General features: G+C 27.5%; 1 protein-coding gene across 4 annotated transcripts in view; it reads right to left on the bottom strand.

Annotated features, from left to right (window-relative positions):
• The window catches only part of LOC107451011 (uncharacterized), a 105,524-nt gene that overhangs the window by 38,046 nt on the left and 45,201 nt on the right, over positions 1-22,277 (bottom strand). For all 4 annotated transcript variants that reach the window (XM_043041100.3, XM_016066963.5, XM_043041101.3 and 1 more), the window contains 5 exons: positions 20,867-21,774; positions 18,755-18,900; positions 14,697-14,805; positions 11,561-11,741; positions 4,694-4,793 (listed from right to left, as the gene is read on the bottom strand). In XM_043041100.3, coding sequence (XP_042897034.2) covers positions 4,694-4,793; positions 11,561-11,741; positions 14,697-14,805; positions 18,755-18,900; positions 20,867-21,774 — 1,444 coding nt within the window. The remainder of the gene's footprint in view (positions 1-4,693; positions 4,794-11,560; positions 11,742-14,696; positions 14,806-18,754; positions 18,901-20,866; positions 21,775-22,277) is intronic.

Below are 22,277 nucleotides of genomic sequence, written 5' to 3'. Positions count from 1 at the left end.
TATCCTTAATTCAATACAAGACAATCTTCTGATGTCACACTATATATCCAGCGTTACAATGCATATCAGCAGAAATTCATCAAAATTAAACAAACATGTAACTGAAACATGTTTAACTCATGAGGCAATCAAGATAATATTTATGAAGTAATATCTTGATTCTAACTCTATCAAGTAAATATCATAGCTAGACTAAAAAGAGACTTTCTGCAAAATTTTAAAAAATATTTTAAGCTAATTATTTATTTCCATTTTTTATTTGAAATTTTCCACTGTCTTTAATTGCTTAAAGCTTCAAAACAAAAACAAAACATTTTTAGTCTCAATATTTCTCACCCTCTATAGCTCTATGTAGTTAAATCACAACTATAAACAATCAAACTAAAATTAACCTATATCGTATTCTGGGCCCATTTGAACACTACATAAAAATAGGGTGCCAAAATTGGACATTTGGGCAGCACTTTCAAGGCAAAACATGACGAAACTGCTGAGCATAACACAGCCTACTGCAAGGAAAGAAACACCCCGCCATATTCATCCTACTTACCTAATTTGCCTAACAATAATGCCAATTACTTTAATATTAACTAATAGAAAATTAAAAAGGAAAATCATGCCAATTAATTGTTTATGACAGACATTGTGACAGCTCAGCCCCCAGATGAATAACTGCACAACTACCAAAAGAAAAGTAAATAAAAACCTCCAAAGTAAACAAAGTCCTGAATTTTAACAAGTAACATCAGTCAATAGATGTTTTAAATTTAATGATCAACAGAAAATTACATGAAACCCCCACATCAATTAAAATTGTAACAAAAAATTTTTTAACCCACCCCCCTTTGGAAAGCAGAAATTTACTTTGATGACTCCCTCCTATTCCCTGGGAATGCAAGCACAGACGCAAAAAAATGTGAAAGTTACCTACAACTCAACAAAATCGTAGATGTAAAACAACTAAATACACAAAACTTGCAATTCAAAAAAAAGATAAAGCAGCAAAATTCCTCTGAGGCCTCAAATGTAAACCTCAAATTAAAACAAAAAAAAACTCTAAAAAGGTTTTGACTAAGCACAGATGAAGATACAGAAGAATTTAAAAAAACAAGAATTCAAACTTATCAAAAAATATTAAATTGCACAACCTCAAATAATCTCTACAAAAATCTAAGTAACCCAAAATGGAAAAAATCATACCTAAACTCAACTGGCAAAACCTAAAGGTATACCCAGAAGAAAACCATGCACTTTCCTAACTTGGACTAATTGTGAAATCCTGAAACGCCAAGCTCAGGGCCTTCTACACTACCTACTTAACAACTTAACCCCAGCCAATCTAGCCTAAGCCTTTGTATGCTTGAAATCATCACAATTAAATCTAAGCAGCCACCACTCAAGCACCTGTATAGTTTGCATGTCAGAAGCAAATTTTAAGGTAGAACCTCTTCTGAACTGTGACAAACCAATAGTTAAACTTAAAAATCAAGCCTAAGCTTAACCTGTTAACTTATTTTAAACTTGGTTAAACTAAATACCTATCCCCAAAAAGCTCTAAGCTTAACCCAAAAAAGCAACCACCCCTAACATTCTCTCCTTTTTTCCTACAATGCACTAAAATTTCAAGTTTTAAGAATCACAGTTGAAACTCCAGTCAATGAACTGACAAAATCATTGATAAAAGTCCATAACAAACTTTCCCTTTTGTCTACTATCGCCAAGCACATCCCTACTAATACCCCATTTGGATCCCATCAAAAATCTAAAACGATTGAAGAAAATACCCAACAAACAAAACACATAAACAGAGCTGACAAATAAGCTTGGAAATCCAAAAAACACAAGGCCAACTCAAACTTAGGCTCTGAACCTAAAAAGAACTACTGAAAATAACTTATCCCCTACAAAAATGCAAGAAAAAAAATTATCTCCCCTAAACTAACCTAACGTTTTAAAAGAACTGAATCTCTACAGTTAAATTTGCCAAAAGTAATAATATTAAAAATACACTCCCCCCGAAATCAAGTTGCCTGCACTCCGTCCACATAGAGACAGTGAAATTTAAATTCATATAAAAACCTTCATCCTATTAAAATTACAAATCCCAATATTGTTGTCCATATTAGAAATGCTAATTCAGTTACAAATATTGTACTTAACATTAAACCTATTATTAAAAATGCATATCTCACAACATCAATAAGAAAGTAAACAATCTTGAAAACCAGAAACATATTCACTTACAATATTTAAAATCCTAACTTCGTAATTCTCAGTTCAAAAATAAAATCTTTTTACAGGCCATGTAAAATTTCATTTAAACTTTAAAATTCCACCTTAAGCTTTTCATTCAAAATTTTCAAATCTTCAGCAAACTTACCTGGCTCACCAAATTGTTCTTCTTTCATACTACACATAAATGAAGAAAACAGGAGCTTAAAAAAAATAAAACTTCGAGAATGTGGAGTTTTGTACCCCAGAGTTGTTAAACCTTGAGAAACAGTCCTGATTTCTAATTCCGGTTATCATGCCGATAACATCATGGCAATGCGCTGAATTATATCTGCAAATGGAACTCTAGCGGGAATTTGAGGATTACTTCAAACTTCTATCCATTGAACAATTGCATTTCTTCAAAAACTATGCAATGTTCTTCCCATCTGTGACTATAGTAACAACGACTTTGACTTAACTGTTCTGCTACTTTTACAATGATCTAGTTATTGTGCTTTCTCAACAGCAAACTAATTTTAGCTCTAGTGCTTCCTCTACAGAAAACTCTGCTACTACAGTTATTGCAGCAAACATGAATAGGCAATATCCATATGCAAGGGCGCCGCCAGGGGGGTGCAAGGAGGTGCATTTGCACCCCCCTGGCTTTTTTTTAAAACCAATTAAGGAGATACCGAAAAACAATTTTGTTATAAAATTTTTTTATTAAAAATATTTGTATTCAAAATCAAATAATTAACTAATCATTGATACATAAACAATTAAAGAATTGTTTAATCAAACAAGAATTATAATCGTCTTGTTTGCTGTCCAAATCTGTTTATAACGTTTTCAATAAATTCTGAGTCATCTTTGATTCTTTTCTTATGCACACTGAGCATGCACAAACCATAGAGTTGAAATACAACTCTATGGCACAAACTACTTAATCTCTCGTGAGACTTTGTAGACTTATTCCATATTTTGATGCTTCGCATTGTACTAAAAGTGCGTTCAATAGTGCACGTAGTAGCTGGAAGAGTTAGGGCCAATTTTGATTGCCGCCTCTACAGCCGGATAAAACGTTGTGACTTCAATAACTAAATCGATGTATTCGAGGGATTCGTAAGAGTTTTCTCTATTCCTCCACATTTCGTACCACGTTGTAGCGTCAGTGATGAAATTCGATGAGAGCAGATCTTTACACATAGTATATATATCTTATAAAACTTCAGGATATGACACTTCGTCCAGTTTGTTCATCGCATTCGGGTAAAGCTGTAAGAGTGAAAATGCTTTTCTTTGTGTAGAAGAAAAACGGTCTTTAAAGAAGATATAATGAAGTCCAAATAAGGAATAAAGATTGATCTCCTAAAAAATTCTTCTGCGTTTTCAGAAGGCACATTCGATCTATGAACTTGTCTAGATGCCACTCGAGGTCGATTCATTTCAATGCCTAATTCTTCGCAAATGTGTTCTGCGTTCGTGAAAATTGCAGTAAACTCTTCAGATGCATTGTTTTGATGAATTTGCTGCCCCTCTATCAAATTCGAACTTTTTTTAAAAAAAAATAATGAAGAAATGAATCTTGAAGAAAATTAACAATGAAAGTATATGTAATAACAAAACAAAATGTAATAACGGAATTTTTTAAACTTTTTCTTCTTTTTTTTGGGGGGGGGATTAGTTTATTAGAGGGTTGCACCCCCTTTTAGATTATTCTGCCGGCGCCCTTGTCCATATGTGTTGATATTGGTAGTTGTGCTTCATTTAAAACAAACTGTGTTTCTTGTATGTATTGTGGTAATTAGTGTACAGCTGATGTTTACACATATTGAACTATTCTTTTTACATGTGCCTATTGTGGATGATGTATGGTTATGTTTCTATGTCAAGTTCTAATCAATGTTTCTACTACCATATCTTGGATAATGATCTTGCAATAAGTTTGCTAGCTTCTTCAATTTCCTGTCCTCTTTGTCCATGTGCAGTATGTCACAACACTTATATTTTCTAAGTTTTGTAAAAAATTAAATAAGGCCTTTTTTGTCTATAAAAATTAAATTAAAAATTAGTCGAAATAATTACAAAATTAAACAAAAAATACTTTTTAAAAAAAAGCTAAAAGCTTACAAATGAAAAGAAAGTAACTAGTTTCAGAAACATTACCATATCAATGATATTAAGAGTAGTTATGTAGCAATCACAGTCTTTTAGAAAGTCTTTAGAAGTCTTTCATTAACACATTTAGGAAAAATGTGCTAAGCATAATTTTTTAAGATTAAATTTGTAATTTAAATGAAGCCCCTTTTTAACCTTAAACATGAATATGGTTTCTGATTTTGTAATCAGGAACATTAAAAGTTGAAGAAAAAATATATTAATGCGTCTAAAATATTTTTTTAGATTTAAAAATATCAATACACTTTGAAATTTCAAACAGAAGTTTTTAAGTTGAAAAAAATACTGTATTTTTTTTTACCTTTAATCATTATAGTTTGGGGTGATAATGGGCAGTTTTCCCATGAGTTGGTAGATGGTATTACTCCTTTAGATTCTATCTTTTGAGATTCTTTTGTTTTCTAAAACATCATGAGTAAACACAATAATTGTAAAACATAAGAATTGTATGTTAGAATATATTAATTGAAAAAATAATAAATATCTATATAAGAAACTTCACTGCATGCATGAAATCAACTTCATTAAAAATTATTTTCTAAAATATTATGAGTAATATGAACGTAAAAATTATATGTTAGAATATATAAATTGAAAAATTAATAAATATTAAAAATAAGAAACTTCACGACATGCATGCAATCAACTATATTCAACTACAATTATATGTTAATAATCTAATCAATTATATTAATGCATGTTATAATATTATTTTTTCATATGATAATGATCTTCCTTCACTACCATACTGATAAACATAATGCTATTGTAACAGAGTAAAATTTTCTAGAAATCAGCATTTAAACATTGCAGTTGAGTGTGCAAAACATAAGCAAAGAAGGAGAATACAAAGAATTGAAAACATTAATTTTGAAAAATAAAAAATGAGTCATGGTAGGTTTCCTCGTTGCATTATGAATCAAAATGAAATAGACTGTTTGCAGTTCTATATATTTGGCTGTTTCATTCTGCTAATCAAAGCAATGCTATTATAAAAAAAGTGCTGGAATAAAGAAGCCAAAACAAAGAAGCAAGTAAACTATGTCAATGTTTTTGCAAACATTGTAGCTTAGAAAATTTGGGGTTTGATTTGATAGAATAAGTTCTTAAATGATATGTACAGTCCGCAAAAAAAAAGATATCACCCTGAATAACTTTCGTTCTAATGATCCGATTTTCACGAATGGTACCAGGGGGTGTCCTCAAATATGCTAATTAATTAGTGCTAACTATTAATTAAGTTACGAAATCAGACACAAAAACGTACTTTCTCTGAATAAACATATATTTTTTTTTACATATTTGGAATCTAGACACTTGAATTAGGGGGGTTGACAAAATTTTAAAACAAATGGGTCGTAAATTGGGTTGCAATAAAGGTTTATATATTTGGCGATAGTCCAGAAAACCGCCAAAAAAGTCGCCTGCGCAAATAAATTTTTTAAGATAACCCATTGACTGATTCAAAAGAGAAATGCTTAATTTTACTAGGTTGCTAGGCAACCAATTTCTGACTGTAAAAAAGTTGAAATAATGTTTTGTGATTGCTCTGAGAGGTTTAATTAATAGTTAATAGGAAACATCTCGAAGTTTCTAGGCAATAAACAATTTTTAAGTTCATTTATGTCCAAAAAGCAAAAAAAAAAAATAAAAAAAAATTATTTTATTCTCCTTTGAAAAGAAAATTTGAATCGATTTATAAGTTTTTAGAATTTAAATACATGAACTTTTTATCTGATATTATTTAGATTATGCTATTTTTGCTATGTTTATTCGAGAACTTCATACTAAAATCAAATTAACATAACTTATACAAAATTTTAGCTATATACAAAATTAGCTATATACAAAATTTTAGGGATAATGATTTTTACAGCTTTAATCGAGTCTTTTAGGCATGAAAGTTTGAAGAAAAAAAAAGTGCTTGAAAAATAAAATGTAGATTGTATAGTAATTCTAATGCACATTCACAAGGTTTTCTATAATTTACGATATTTCTTTTTTCTATAACTCAATGAATTGCTGAATGTTTAGTGACATTTTAAAAACATTGAAATATTTTATGTTTAAGATTAAGATATTGAAATAATATGTTGCATATTGTATGATTCATTGTTTAAAAAACTGCTTCATTTTGCTAGATATTTACGTTACATGGTTTTCTTTGAATAAAGATGATTAGCAAATAGCATCCACATGTTTCGATACATTCTGAAACTTACGTTCGCAAATTCACCATAAAATGTCGCACAGCATATTCTTCAATTACGATAAGTTACATTTACCACCAAATACTGCTACTATGATTATTTTTGTTTTCTTATATATATATATATATATATATATATATATATATATATATATATATAAATATATATATATATATATCTGATATGATACTCTCTTTTTAAACAGAGCTCGTAAGGCCCTTAATATACTGAAATGGGGGCACGAAAACTTAAAAGATTTTTTTTTCCTAATGCCCGCCTGTGTTAACATCCGTCAATTCAGGCATCTACAGGGCGACAGATATCTGTGTGGCCTAAGGATTCCTAACGAGCATCAAACATTCTCAAAATTAAGTGTTCATTCACTGGAAAATTTAGTGTTTATTCAATTTTAGAACTGTTCCTTCACTTGGTTATCTTACTACTTATTATTTAAACCACCTAAAGCTTAAAACAATATTATGTAAGTTATCTAAATTTTTTCTACATAATTTGCATTTAATAACAAATATGTCGACATGCATTTAATAACAAATACGTCATTTAGCTAAAATTACAAATTTTGAAATTTTTATGATTTTTTTTTAAAGACAAGCTAAGCTTAAGTATTCCCATCACTGGTTAGTTTACCCTATAAGATTTTGAGAAATTTGCGATGTTGTGAGAGATGCTTAAAAATGTTGACTACGTATTTTTATTAATATTTATAAAATATATATTCGAGAAATTTATGAATATTTTATTCCAAATTTATTCATTCGTATGTATATTATTGAAATTTTATCAGTTATTGAGAAAAAAAAAACTAAAAAATAAAAAATAATCACATTAAAGAAGCACAATCTGTTGTATAATCATATTCTATCAGAAGCATGCTTTTATAAAACTCCACATTCTCTGAATAAAATGTATTTTATTCAATAAAATGTTTTTTCAAATTTCTTTACTAAATTGCAAATAGAATTTTAGACGACTAAAAAAGAAACATCGTATTTTATAGCTTAAAAAATAAAAATGAAAAGATAAGCAAACGATTATTAGCGAAAAAAATATGAATGAAATTTTATGCTAAGCGCGCGAAGTCAAGTTCCTCGCAAGTTTATCACATTTTAATATTAATCGCCTCATTTAATCATTTCTTCATTGTCGCCAAATTATTTTTTTAAAAATAATTAATTTTAATTTTTCTCAGCTTCTAATAAATAAAAACAGTTGAAACTTTAGATTTTTCAATTGAAAAATATTTAGAATAATATGGTATAAAAAAATTCATACCTTATAATTCAAAAATTTTTCATCCTTATTTTAATTAAATAATAAAAAATAATTAACAATTATTAAAAATTATATTTTTCATGAAATTATCTTTGGGTAAATGAGTTTTATGACTGGGTGAAATTTTCTTCGAATTGCTTTATTAGTTTTTAAAATATGACTAAAAACGTAAAAAGTGAAATTAACATTAAGGGGTACGAACTTTGAATCGCTCTCCTGACCAAACTATGGGGACCATATTTCCCAGATTGCGGCTACCCCCTATATTTTGAAGGTTAAGAATCCAAATATGTAAGAAAAAATATATGTTTATTCAGAGAAAGTACGTTTTTGTGTCTGATTTCGTAACTTAATTAATAGTTAGCACTAATTAATTAACATATTTGAGGTCACCCCCAAGAACCATGAAGATTAACACTTAGTTCGTGAAAATCCGATCATTAGAACGAAAGTTATTCAGGGTGATATCTTTTTTTTTTTGCGGACTGTACAATCTATCCTAAAAAGTCTAAATTCTTTCCACAAGCTTAATTAAAAAATGAGAGAGAGGGTCAAATGGGGGCAAAACTTAAGCATTGCTAACTAAACAAGTAAGATAAAGTTGATGTATTGTGTTTAATGTATTTTTTACACTGGATACTATAAAATCGAATTATAGCAAAAATAACTAAAAGAGCTCTGGTGGCTCAGGTGTAGAGCGCTTTCCTTTCAATGAGGTGGACCAGGTTCGAAACTCAGCGACGGCTGGTTGATTCGAATTCGGCACCCGGCTTACACAGACCACAGTGCTGACGTAAAATATCATATCCTCATGGTAGACGGATCCTGGGTTAGCGTCCCTTTGCCACCAGGCTAACCATGGGTGTTTTTTTTGGTTTTCTTCTCCATGTAAAGCAAATGGGGTATTTTCATCAAAAAGTCCTCCACAAAGGCAAATTTCTCCCAATATTTGATCTAGGAGTTGCCTTGTCTTCTGAATAACATAAGGTTCTAAATTATAAGGCTGCGGAGTTGAACATTTGTAGTTGCAAACCCAAAATTGGGTCGGCTATTCAACGAGGGTTATAAAATAAAATTACTGATAGTTAAGAAGTTATAAAGGTTTTGTATAAAAACAAAATGAAACATTTTGACTTAAATATTTACATATCTGATTTTGCTATCTAAGCAAAAGAGGCATTTGTTTTTTATAGATTTTTCTGGCTGAATCTAAGAAAACAAACAAAAAAAGGATGACATTTCTTTGCTTCTTCTATAATAGCTTTGTCTTAAGTCTGTAATATACATCAGCATTCAATCTGCATAGAATCAAAATGTTCTGATTGGATGTTACATTTGAGCTTAAAAAAGTTAAACATACAAGTGCCTTTTTAACTCTGGGTTCTCTTTTTTCTTCATTCATTTCTGCATAACAGTGGAGCGTGATTTGTTGAACTTTACCCAACTCTGGAAATCTGATAAAAAGCCATCAAAGAAATTTGAATGATGGCAATTTATATAATATATTGCGTTGTGCAATTTGATGGCTCAAATTTTGTTGTGGGGTTCAGAAGGTTCAAGGCTGCGTCTTCGGCTAAATATTAAGGATAAAGAGAGTCCATTCTGAGTATAGCTCTTGAAGAGCCTGTTCGGAAAAAGAGTATACTTCGATACTGTCTTTGATAAGTTTTATTATTACTCACAGATGAAAAAGACTGAAAGCTACTTATATAAAGGAACAAACTATTTACCACATTCTAATAAGAAAAAGACTTTTTGTGCATAAAAAAACAGTTACTGAATTTCCACAAACATTACTATTTTCATGGTAATTCAGGAAATAAATTTACTTTTTAACCAGTTGAGAATATGTGGTGTTAAAATAAGAAAAATGAATGTTGTTGTGTATTCACTAATGATCTCTCAAGTGGTTCTTCTTAAATGGCTATTAAAACCAACTTTCAAAAATTTAAATTGAGAATTTATATGTAAGAGATTGCTTGATGACAAATCATTAATAAAAGATAGTAAAGTTAGACTCTGAGTGGAAAACTATCATAGTAAACAAGCTTGCACTTGCTGCTTTTCCACTGCTTGTTACAAACGTGATATTTTTGTTTCTTGTGTACAAATAAAGAAAACTTGCAATTGAAAGAATTTTTCAGAGAATTGTCTGAAGACTATTCCGGGTAACAAATGTGGTGGGAAAAGTAATTGACAATAGAACTATAAATTCGAAGGACAAATCCAGGTTAACTGTTAAGTAGCTGCATTGTCCTTTGCAATTGATCATTTGAATATACAAAATGTTGTTGAGCAATCCTCGTCAAAAGCTCATACATGTTCACAGAAAGACTGTTGTAAAAAAGTGAAGTTGCATTCATGTAACATTTCTTATGCTGTTAAATAGAACAACTTTAAAAGTGAGTATCAATACAGTAAGAGAAACTTAAAAGACTGGTTTTGAAGGATCAACATCTTGGTCATTCATTAAGATGCATCCTCGTAAATATTGGATTTACTGCTCAAACTTCTAGTTGTGAAATTTGTATTTGTTTCAAGTAAGTATTAATGCAATAGAAGAAGGTTAAAAGAAAGAGATTAAAGAAAAAAAGGGGATAAAGTTAAGTAAGAACTACAAAAAACTTATGTGAGGTAACAATGCAAGATGGTAAGCCCCCAGAGTTCTAGAGTTGGTAGCTTTTGCATAAAATCTAGCCAAAATTCTGCTCTAACTCATGATTAATTTGAAGACAATGGTAAAAGATATTAAGGTTTGTGAGTGACTTCCTTGAATAAATAACCTGCTATAAGAGGATAAAATGATAAGCAAATATGATGCCAGATGCATAAATAAGTATAAATACAAAACAGTATTTATATCTAAATAACTTTTGCACTATTTATTGCATCAGCATTGCATTATTCTCCGCCAAATGAACCAATGGAGCAAACAATTCCTCCTATGATCAAATAGCAATATCTGATGCCTAAACAGGTTAAAGTCAAAATGTATACTGTTTTTACAAAAAACCTTAAGAACTTTTTAACTATTAGTTCATTTGTCTTGGATTTAGTTTTAATTTATTTATTATAAAAAAATATATTGGAAACAATATCTCACTTGCACAGAGAGCAATGTTTAAGTTTTAATCCCATTTAACCTTCTCGCCATCTTTGATCTCCCATATAAAAATGTAACCTGCAGGAGAAATTTAGATGCTACACATCATAGACATGGTATTATGACATTTTCAGTTAATTTTAAATTAGCGGCTATTGACCTTCTTCATGGTCTAAATTTTCTGGGCTATTGAGAGCACAATTAAATATCTTAAAGGGTAACATGATGCTTCACTATACGACAAAACATAGAGAATGAATTTCAACAACAAGTTTAAAAAATGTGCTTTTAAATGAAAAACAAAAACATGCTTGTTTTTGAAAAAAAGGAAAAGAATTCACTTTTAGAAAAATTTTAAGCAAGTACCTAACACAAATAAATACTAACCCTAAAAAATGCTCAAGAATATTTTACTTGTTTTATCTCTTTATTTGGTAATTTTGTAAATTAGCTTTTGAATTCACTTACCCACAGTTCCATATTTAATCAGGATTTTACTGTATATAAAAGAATTATGCAAACAAAAATCTGAATGATTAAAATAAAAATTAAAAACACTTACTTCCTCATTTTGAAAATTACTCAAAAACATCTTGTTGAACTCCTGACAATTTCCTGATAATAATTCCATAAATTTAGCGGCTGACATTTCCCCTTTCCTATAACTTTCTTCTGCTTTTTGAATATAGAGAAAAGGATCAAAACAGTCTGCAGTATAATTTTCGTTACTTCTAACCATTTCTCTGTATGAAAAACAAAATAAAATTAAATATCCTTAACTGCTTAATAAGTTTCTAAAAAAAAAATAGATTTATGATGTTTAAAAATAAATTTAATAGGGCATATTTTAAAAACAAATTTAGTATTACTCAAAAAATAAAAACACGAAAAGAAACATTAATGAATCAGTTTTAAATTTATCTGGAGATTGTCAACAAGATGTTCATATTTAATTCAGTAGTGGTAACAATTTGAAAAAAAAGCATTAGGACTTATAACTTCTTATGTAAGGACTTCTGACACTACCATATTTTTTTTTTTTTTTTTTTTTTTTTTTTGCTTTTAAAAGAAAACAAATATTAATTTATCTAATAACATCTCTTTCATTTATTTAAACTCATAGCATTACTATGAATGCTCAATAAAATCAAAAACTAAATATCCAAAGACTTATATTTAGTTCTTATGTACAGTGCACAAAATATATATATATACATATGAAACATTCTGAATAACCTTAGATCAAATTATCAGATTTTCAGGAACTAGATACATCTTAATGGTTCAAGCAGGTAACCTCAAATATGCTAATTGTGCAGACAATATTTCAAGTTACAAAATCAGGCACAAAAGTTTACTTTCTCAGAATAAACATATCTTTTGTTGAACGGATTTCTGACCCCCAAAATATAAGAGATATCTGCAATTAGGGATATATGTTTCCAATAGTTAGGTAAAGGGAGAGGTCCAAAGTTGGACCATTCTCCTAATCATAATTTGTCAAAAAAAGGTATGTTTATTCAGAGAAAGTTAATTTTTGTGCCTGATTTTTAACTTGATATTGTCAGCACTATTTAATTAGCATATTTGAGGTCACCTCCTTGAACCATTAAGATGCACCTAATACGTGAAAATCTGATCATTAGATCAAAAGTTTTCAGGATGCATTGTTTATATTTTGAGCACTGATCAATTCTACAGATGTTTTAATAAAAACTTTATCAAATTTCCTTTTCAATACCTGAAACTTTCAACAACTCACCGAAATTTTATATTGTATACACTAAATGGAAAAGTCATTGGATTGTTTCCTTTTTTAAATTTTTTTTAAATACTAAACAAATTCTTTAACTTTAGATATTAAAACACTTTTGAATAAAAATTATTTTTTCTTATTAGTTTTAAATACGATAACTATTGCTTAAGGCTCTAAAAGAATAAAGTTGTAATCAAGAAAAATTAGTGAGAAAAAATTTAATTTAATAAAGAAACATCGATATTTTAACAAATAAGCACACAAGGTTCACAAAAGTGAAGGTACGAAGGAAAGACACGAAATTATAGGGCAATTGCTGCTTATTCCAGTATACGCAATTAAAGTATATGATTTTTTTCCCATTTTTTTACAGATCTCAAAACCTTGACATGATAAAAACTTAATGGGAAATTGTAAATAACTGCATAATTTTAAAAAACAAATATATCATGCTATTCCACTAATCTTATCATGTGCATTTAAAAATTTGTCAGAAAATTAAATTAAATTCTATTATAATTTTTAATTGCATTCAAACAAAAGTATTTCTTATCAATTTCTTAACATAAGCTCACAGAGTTCTAGCCTTTATATAGAGCAAAGCATGATATATTTTAGTGAATTTAGGATTTTTTTTTTTTTTAATTATCTCAAAAGATTTCTTAAACAAGAAATCTTGAATTTAATAAGCTTATCTATTAAATAAGCAATTCATGAAATACTTTCATCCAAAATATAACTTTTCTTTAATATTGGTGCAAAAATTAAAAAATTTGCACTCTCTAGTGCACTACATTGAACTTGTGTTAAACTTTCAGATAATTTGGTGTTCCTCTAAAGCTACACTTCAACAATTCACCTCCAATTCTTCTTAATCCAATATATTTAACTAATGCCATATTTGAATAATCTTCAATGCATAACATTTTTAAACTATCTTTAACACGTGAACAGTTTTGCACCATTATTTTTGAATATTTTAAAAAGAAACAAATAAAATAGTGTTATTTAAACAAGATTGAACTTCTCTCATATACATCAGCAAATATTATTGAAACGTATCAAATCTGGAGAATATGGTTCCAATAATTTGGTGACCATATTTTCACCCCTTCGAGCCATTAAGATTGAGTCCTAGAACGTGAAGATCCTATCATTAGATCAAAATTTATTCAGGGTGATCAGTTTTTTACGCCCTTTACATAATTTAGTTACATACAATATGACTATAAGTGTATCTAATTTATCTTCCGTATTATTAATTAATGTTTGTTTCCACTTCCTTAGAAGTATTGCATTTGAATTGTCATTTTACCATTTTAAATTTGACATTTCAAATTAATAACATTTCTAGGTTAATGGTCTAGGTCTCTATCTTTAGTTTTACGATACAACTGTGCAATAAAGCTGGTGCTATCAACAAGATGATCTTGACCATATTGTCATAAGTCAGTAAACGTAGGGTCCATTTTTCTTACTAATGTTCTTTTAAACCACTAAGAAATTAAAATATAGATAAATACTGCACTTAGTTAGTCATACAACTTTGATAAATTGCTCTAAACCATGTTCATATTATTGTAACAGTCATAAATAATAATATTGTATGCTTGACAAAACAAAAGACTTATTTTCTATTCACGAAATTATAATATCCAATAAAACTTTTATTCCTAAAAAGTGTTTTAAATCTAAACTTTGTGAAGTAATGAATTTAATGCAAAAAGTTCAGAATTATCCTATGATGAAAAATAAGCACCAGGTCACACTTTAGCCTCTTAACCTTTTGGTACAACCATACTCTCTCCCAAATTATTCATAAATTTCCAAAACAAATGAAAATACTATTAAAGCTCTTTAACCAACAAAAAAAATGAATCAACGGAATAATTCATTTAAAATATCAAAGTTTTAAATGTCTTAATTTAAAAAACACTTGTACCTTGAATGCAAATCTTTGTGTTGGTTCATTCTTGTTAGGAAATATTCCTTAACAAATTGTAAACAAGAACTGTTGGACTCAGCTGAAATCTTTAGAGATTTTTGTTTTCCTAGAGGACAAAAGTGAGTTTCAAGAACATGAAGAAATAAAACATTAATACTAATTGTTTCAATATAAATTTATCAAAATTCCAGTACAAATATTTAAATATAATATAAAAAAGCCCTTTTCCAAAAAAAGAAATTTAGAAGATTTTAGTGCCTTTCTATCACAAAAAAATAATAAATAAATAAACAAAACTTGTGTGACACCTAAAAAAATCTTTCTAGTTAAATACAGCTACAAGTTGTTCATGCCTTTCTCTATCATGGAAGTCCTTAGAAATTTCGAAAAATTAAGAAATGCATACTCATTTAATTTGCAGAGGACTTTGCTTAGGAAATATTAAGGTTATGGGGCCTTTTAATCCTAAAAATGGAAGGTGGATCATATGATGCATACAATACCTGTTTATTTCACAACAAAAATTTTTTACAAAACCAGGTCCCATTTTTTTATTTTTATGAAGCAGCTGTGTAAAGAATATAATTATCGAGCAATGAATATCTACCAGTACATGCAGGTATGAGTGTGCAGTTCTTAATATTTACTATATTTAAATAAGTACTTTAAAATAAGAACTTAAAAAACTAAATAATAGAGTTACATGTTGCTAAATTACATAAGATTTAAAATTAATAGCCACTTTTATATTATAATAAGAAATATAAAAATTCCTAAATTCTATTTTCTTATTTAAATCAATTTCAATACATCTAGTTAAAGTTTGGGACTCTTTACGCCTGATCAAAGAATGGTTTCAATATTCCTCCCTAAAAAGATTAGGATAGGTCGTCTTTTTGAAAGAAAATTAACACAAATTTGACTGAATTCATAAGCAAAAGTCTTCAGGTAATTTAAGTGAAAAATTGACAAGTGCAGCCATTGAGGAAGTTTAAAATAATACTAGCAAGCAGCTTTAAGAGACAGAAGTAAAAGCATACTTCAACTCAAATGCGACAAATTAAGTAAAAATAATTTTTATAAATCTTTAACAAATTGGTCTTACAAAACAACATTAAAGAAAATAATGAAAAATAAATGGAATAAACATTTTCAAGTATAATATGATTAAAATATGGAGGGTACACTCTGTGAAAAAGGATTTCCACCATACCAGATCCTAAACTATTTAAATCCCATCACTGTAATTACCTTGGTTTTACATTTGAATGAAAAAGGAATTTTTAGATTTGGCAAAATAAGAGAAATAAATGGATTTTGGTATTATATGGATTTTGGTATAATAAATGGTATTGAGAAATAAATGGATTTTATGGTGAAAAAAAAAGTTATTCTGTAATAGATAAATACTCATTATTATCATAAATAATCATATAATAGCCATAAATAATCATATAATTACATTATTACAGTTAGATAAAAAAATATTAGAGTAATAATTTTGAATTTTCGATTTGAAATATAATAACAAGAAAAGCCCCATATGAAGAACAAATGCAGAAGCAAAAATATCAAAACATAAAAAAATTTGAATACATGTTTTAAATCACAAATAATTTGGTTAATTGAAAATATTTGAAAGAGATTTTAATAAGGAAAATCAGAAGTAAAACTTATGATTATACTTCCTTTTGGTGATACAAGCTACATGTAACCATTCTTTACAGTTAAGGACACTGTATCCCACTCTCTTGAGATTTTGATTTACTTAGCTATAACACAACAATTAATTATAATAATAGAGTAAACTTTTTTAATTTGAACATAAATGATTAAAAACATCGCATAGTTTGAATAAACTTTAGGTAAGTTTTGCCCCTCCAAAAAAACTTTTTATTTACTTCAATGTTACAATTTTATTTTTAATTCAAATTTCTTGCTATTTTTCAGTTCATTTAGTCTGAAGCAGGAAAAAAATAAGATTTTTTTTTATTTTTCAAGAAGTAATAACTTAAGGGAGAGCCAAGTTTAAAGAATAAGTAGGTAGGTAACCCAAGAATAGTAAAAGAATAATAAAGTTTCATAAACCTTTATCACTTTAATAACCTTTAAGTCTCAGATAATAAATTTTAAGTCTCTTTCATAATCTTTTTACCACAGAGTACCTTCTAACACATCAACACTTTCCTCAAGTATCCCAACCCTTTAATTGCTTACATTTGCATATAGGTACAGTAATAAATACAAGCAATTTATTTTTATCACTTACGCAAAAATTTAACAAAAACCTTAAGCTACATTGTTCATAACGTTTTTGAATGTTCTCTTTTTACACTTTTACCTAAAGGCACTTGGTATTAGATAAAATGCAGATATTGAATTTAATGTACAAAAAAATCTCCTATTTAATAACTATCTACTTAAATAACTTATTCATTAATAATTCATTCTAAATAATAATTCAGTCGGACCTGTTTATCACAAATCTCTTCGGAAAGGCGAAAAATTTTAGATAAAGAGGTTTCAAGTTATACAGGTACTTTAAAAAAGTCAATTTAATTAAGAAATTCGATTATAAGTACTTTAATTGTTTTAGTAGAGAAATATAGGCATTTCTGTAAATTAATTATACCAATATATCTATTTACATAAAAAAAATTTTAAATGCCTTTAACACTAAAACTAATCTTTTTAAAGATTTTTGATGTCTTACCTTCTTTGTTTGTTATGTTGTTTGGGCATTTGTGTTCGATTACACTTCGAGATAGACGTGGAAAATACATTTGATTTTAAATAGTAAATTAAAGGAAATTTAGAAATTTTGAGATATAGAGGTTTTCGAGATAAAGAAGTTTGAGATAAACAGGCTTTACTATATATTGCAATAATTGTCTCAATGAGAGCCAAAATTTAAACATTTTGCACATTAAATTTTATTTTTGATGTTTTATATCTGTAAATTTATAGGTTTAGATTTCAGTATTAGAAATCCTTGCGACATTAATTATTGTTAATCCTATTCTTTATAAACTTCCTGCTTTATAATTATCCTATGCTTTATAACATTAAAATTATAAATCCTAGTACAGAACAGAACCTCTTATTTAGAAATTAGAAAACAGGAAAACCAGATAAAATTCAATAAATTTTCCTGCCATTTAAAAGTTTTTTTCATTGTAAGAATTTACAATTTTTTTTCCTTTTTTAAAAGATGTTTACTTAACCATCATTTCAGAAATAATCATTAGTTCCCTACACTATCAGGAAATGTAAGATTCAGCAGTTGTTCATGAGACAAAAACCAAATTTCTGTCAACTAAATATGGATGAGTTTTTTAAAGGTAAATGCTGATATATATTTTTTTTTTCATTTTATCTCTTTTGTTCATTTTATATTTGTATATATTTTTATTTCAATAAATGTTCTTTTCTTTTATCTCATTAAACTTATGTGTATTAATTTACAGTTTTTCATTTTTTTAAAAAACTATTCCTAAATATTTTTTTAAGGTGGGGTTTTTATAGACAATTAAAAACAGCATTTTGTAGCAATTCAGAAAACCAGAAAAATCAGTTATCTGGAATGGCGATGGTCCCAATCTTTCCAGATAATTAATTCTGTACTGTATTAATAACCATCATGAAAATTCTTGTTTTTCAACAGTCACTTAACAATTTTTTCTTTAAAACCTTTATGTGATTACCCATGATCATTTATATGTAGTTGGCCTTCATTGTCTTTTTGACAGTCTAATCTAAAAATCATTTTAAAGGAAAATAAACATTGTACAGAAATTTATTTTTGACAAAAACACTGAACTAAGAAAAATATTATTTTGAAAAACATTTATTAGTGACTCAGTTAGTGTAATCATCAATAACATTTAAGTTGATTGTTTGTCCATATATTTAAAGGATTTCTTGCATTTGAATATTTATATTCATAACCTTGTCAAAAGTTATTATAATAATAACTTTTTATGCAATAGTTTTGTCGATTTATGCTATCATGCATAATATTTCATTAAAATAAAATAATTGATTAACAAATTTACCTTCTAGGTTTTTACATGACACTTTAGGATTTCCAAACTCATCGGGATAAACTTCTTTGTACTGATCCCATCCTTTAAAATCTTGATCAGTTAGTCTTCTAAGATCTTGATCCTGGTTCCCAAATAATACTTGATCATTCTCAGAGCTGGAAAATTTATATAAATAATGATATATACTCTAGAACAAAAAGTAAATAAAATGTATAAATATCAAATGCTTTTCTCAGATGTACTCAAATAAAAAACATTGCTTTAAAAAACAAGTGTGACTTATGTTTTTTATGCATTATAAATCAGCTTATTTAGATACCAATTTAAAATTCAGTCTATTTGAACATAGCTTGAAAAGAGAATAAGTACATAATTAATGTATTCAGAAAGGGTAATTAAGAAACAAAGTAATTCACTTTTAACAGATTTAAATAGATTAATTATCACTAACCTAACCCATACAAAATTTTTAACTTTTAAAGTGCAGAGAATTATGACAACATAAAAAAGATGCATTTAAATTGCACTGTACAACTAAAAGTAATTTGACACTTAAAAAATATAGTGAAATTGAAAGCAAATATTATGTTTTATTTTAATCCTGGTTATAAGGAAAATAATTCTTCATTGCCACTTAATACACTGTATAATTTAAAAATTATATTTTTGCAAACTATTAAGCAAGTAGAAAACATTTTACGCTTTTCTATCCTAAACAGAATCAAAAGAAGGATTTTACAAGTACTACATCATTCATTTTTCAAATAAAATTTGTTTGTTTTTTTTTTGTATAATAAATTTACTTTATCTCTGTTAATTCATTTATTATAAAACATTGTTCTCTTATTTATATTTACAATTATCAATTTACAAGTTTAATAAAAAACAAAACAAACTTAGCAAGATGAGTTTTCTGTTTTGATAAGAACAACTTAGCTAAAAAGTGATGTTATAAATTTTAATCAATATAGTTTTGAATCCATGATGTCATACCCTCATCCCATAAGCACTGCCTCAGTTTTAAGACCCAGACTTTTGTAATATTCAGTTTGCGACCATCAAATTAAAATATTTACTATATATCTAACAGAAAACTCAATCCTAAGCACATCTTAAAATAGTGAATATAGATCTATCTCTCTGACTAATGCAATGATGTAATTCTGTGGTTAGGCATAACCTGCCAGTCTTGAGTCAATCCGGACCTATTGAGCAATCGAATTATATGAACTATGTTTATCTCTAACAATAAATATTGACTTTTTAATTAAATTTATATGAGAATCTAAAAAAAAAAACCTTAAAGGGTGAAAATACTAAGATAAGAATATTATAAACACTTTTGAATTCAAAATCAAGGGGTAAGGGAAAAAGTTTGAATTATCCAAAAATTTAAAAATAACACTAATATCTAAAAAAATTATATTGCAGAATTAATTTAAATCAATATTTAACAAAAAATAAATTTAACATCTTTTTAAATTTTAATAATAACCTGTAACTCCTAAATTTATATAAAATTTCATTATAAATTGACAATTCCTAAACACACAATTTACATGCCTAAATTCAATTCCTGAACACACAATTTGCACAATCCTATGTGAATAACTTCTATATGGATTCACTTAAAATGTTTTGTGATAACTGTTTGTTTCAGTTGCACAAAATCTTTAATATCATCAATAGCATTAAAGTAATTTTTAACTTTTATCTGAGATTCTGCAAACCATCTTAAATTAATTATTAATCATTTTTAAGGCTTCAGAAAGGGAACATATTGGATTTTCATTGCATCAAATTTTAAATCAATAAAACAATTATGCAAGCATTCAAATCATAGATAATATTTTAACATTAGTATCAATAGAAAATTTTAAAGGAATTAGCATTTGTTTCGATTACCAAGTATTTCAAACTATTCATATTCGAATTTTAAAAATAAAAAAAAATTTTAAAAAAAGACTACTGTATAAACAGTATGAAAAAATCAAGAGCAAATCTGAAGTCTTATTTGTTGATGATGAAAATAAGTTTAAAATGGATAAGAGTTTCATAAATACATATAAATTTAATACAATTCAAATAAAGGTCATAAAATATTTTACATTGTATAAGTACCTGAATTGATCATTTTCACAGCTTTCAAGTCTTGGAATTTTTTCTGGAATTTCTTCTTTTGTTGATGTGTCTTCAACACTTTTGAAATCGCGTTTAACTGATGTTTTAGACATATCCTCATTTACATTTTCAAGAGCATTAAATGATTCAGAAGCTTGATCTATAGGCTCGCTTTTTTCCACAATTTTTTTGTTATGTTCATTTACTTTATTTTCATTAGTTTCTACAAATGAAATCTGTTTATCTGCTAGCATGGGACTTTCTTTTAAGTGGCAAATTTCTGAAGCTAATACAGTGTTTAATTTTTCAGGCTGAATAGTATTGAAAGTAACATCTATTTTTCTGGAAATAGGTTCATTAAATGTACTAGAATCTGATGTATTTAAATCAGTTTTATTATGAGTAGTTATATCAGTTATTGAAGCATTATCTTTAGGAATTGATTCACAAATACCTTCATTATCAATTAATGAATTTTGATTCAGGTTCAGATCTTTTAACTTGGAATCAGATTCATGTTTAGAATCAAAACACTGATTAACAGTTTCTATTTCTTGTTTGTTTGAACAAACATTATGAGAAGTATCATTATTAATTTTTTCATCAGATTTCATCAACTTTTTTCTAGTTTGTTCCCATTCACTAAAACCAAGTTTGGCATGTTTCCTCCGAAAATGTTTTTTAAAAAAAGCTCTATTAGATTTAAGATTCACACCTTCTTTCCTATTTTTAGTCTTACTTATATGTTTTAGAAAACTTGTGGTGTTTATCTCTTGTGTTTTGAATTCTTTTTCGTAACTGTGCATAGTTTGCTGAAATGAAAAGTCAGGAGTAAAACCTCCAGTCTCCATCACATGTTTCTGAAAAGGTTCATCTTCTACACTTATTTCTATATCTTTGCTCATAACCTTAAAAATATAAAAAGGAAATACTGTACAATATGTGTTCAGTTTATATAATAGATTAAAGAATTAATTTTTGTGTATCTTTTTTTAAAAGAAACAACAATGTTTAAAATAAAAATAGATTTTTTTCATTCTTTAAGCATTTAATAAACTTTATAAAAGTGAATGTGAATTTATACATAAATAAATGAATGTGAATTTATATATAAACAAATGAAGTTGAATTTATACATAAATAAATGAAAGTGAATTTATACTTAATATGAATTAATACATAAATAAGAGTTAAAAAAAATATTTATTTTTGAAACTGCTCCAAAAATATGTACACAAAAACCTAATAATTTTACTACACCAGATCTTACTGAATAATTGTGAAAATATTAGTTTCAAAATGAATAAATAATAAAAAAAGAATTTTCATAAATAGAAACAACATATAGCTTATTTCTTTAAAACAAAAAAATTAATGTATATATATTTTTTTCCACATAATGAGCTAAAAA

Source organism: Parasteatoda tepidariorum, chromosome 11, assembly GCF_982258835.1.
Source record: "Parasteatoda tepidariorum strain Cologne lab strain chromosome 11, Ptep-v5.0, whole genome shotgun sequence".
Lineage (NCBI taxonomy): Eukaryota > Metazoa > Arthropoda > Arachnida > Araneae > Theridiidae > Parasteatoda > Parasteatoda tepidariorum.
Note: the sequence above shows the minus strand (reverse complement) of the source record. Positions and strands in the feature narration are given on the sequence as shown.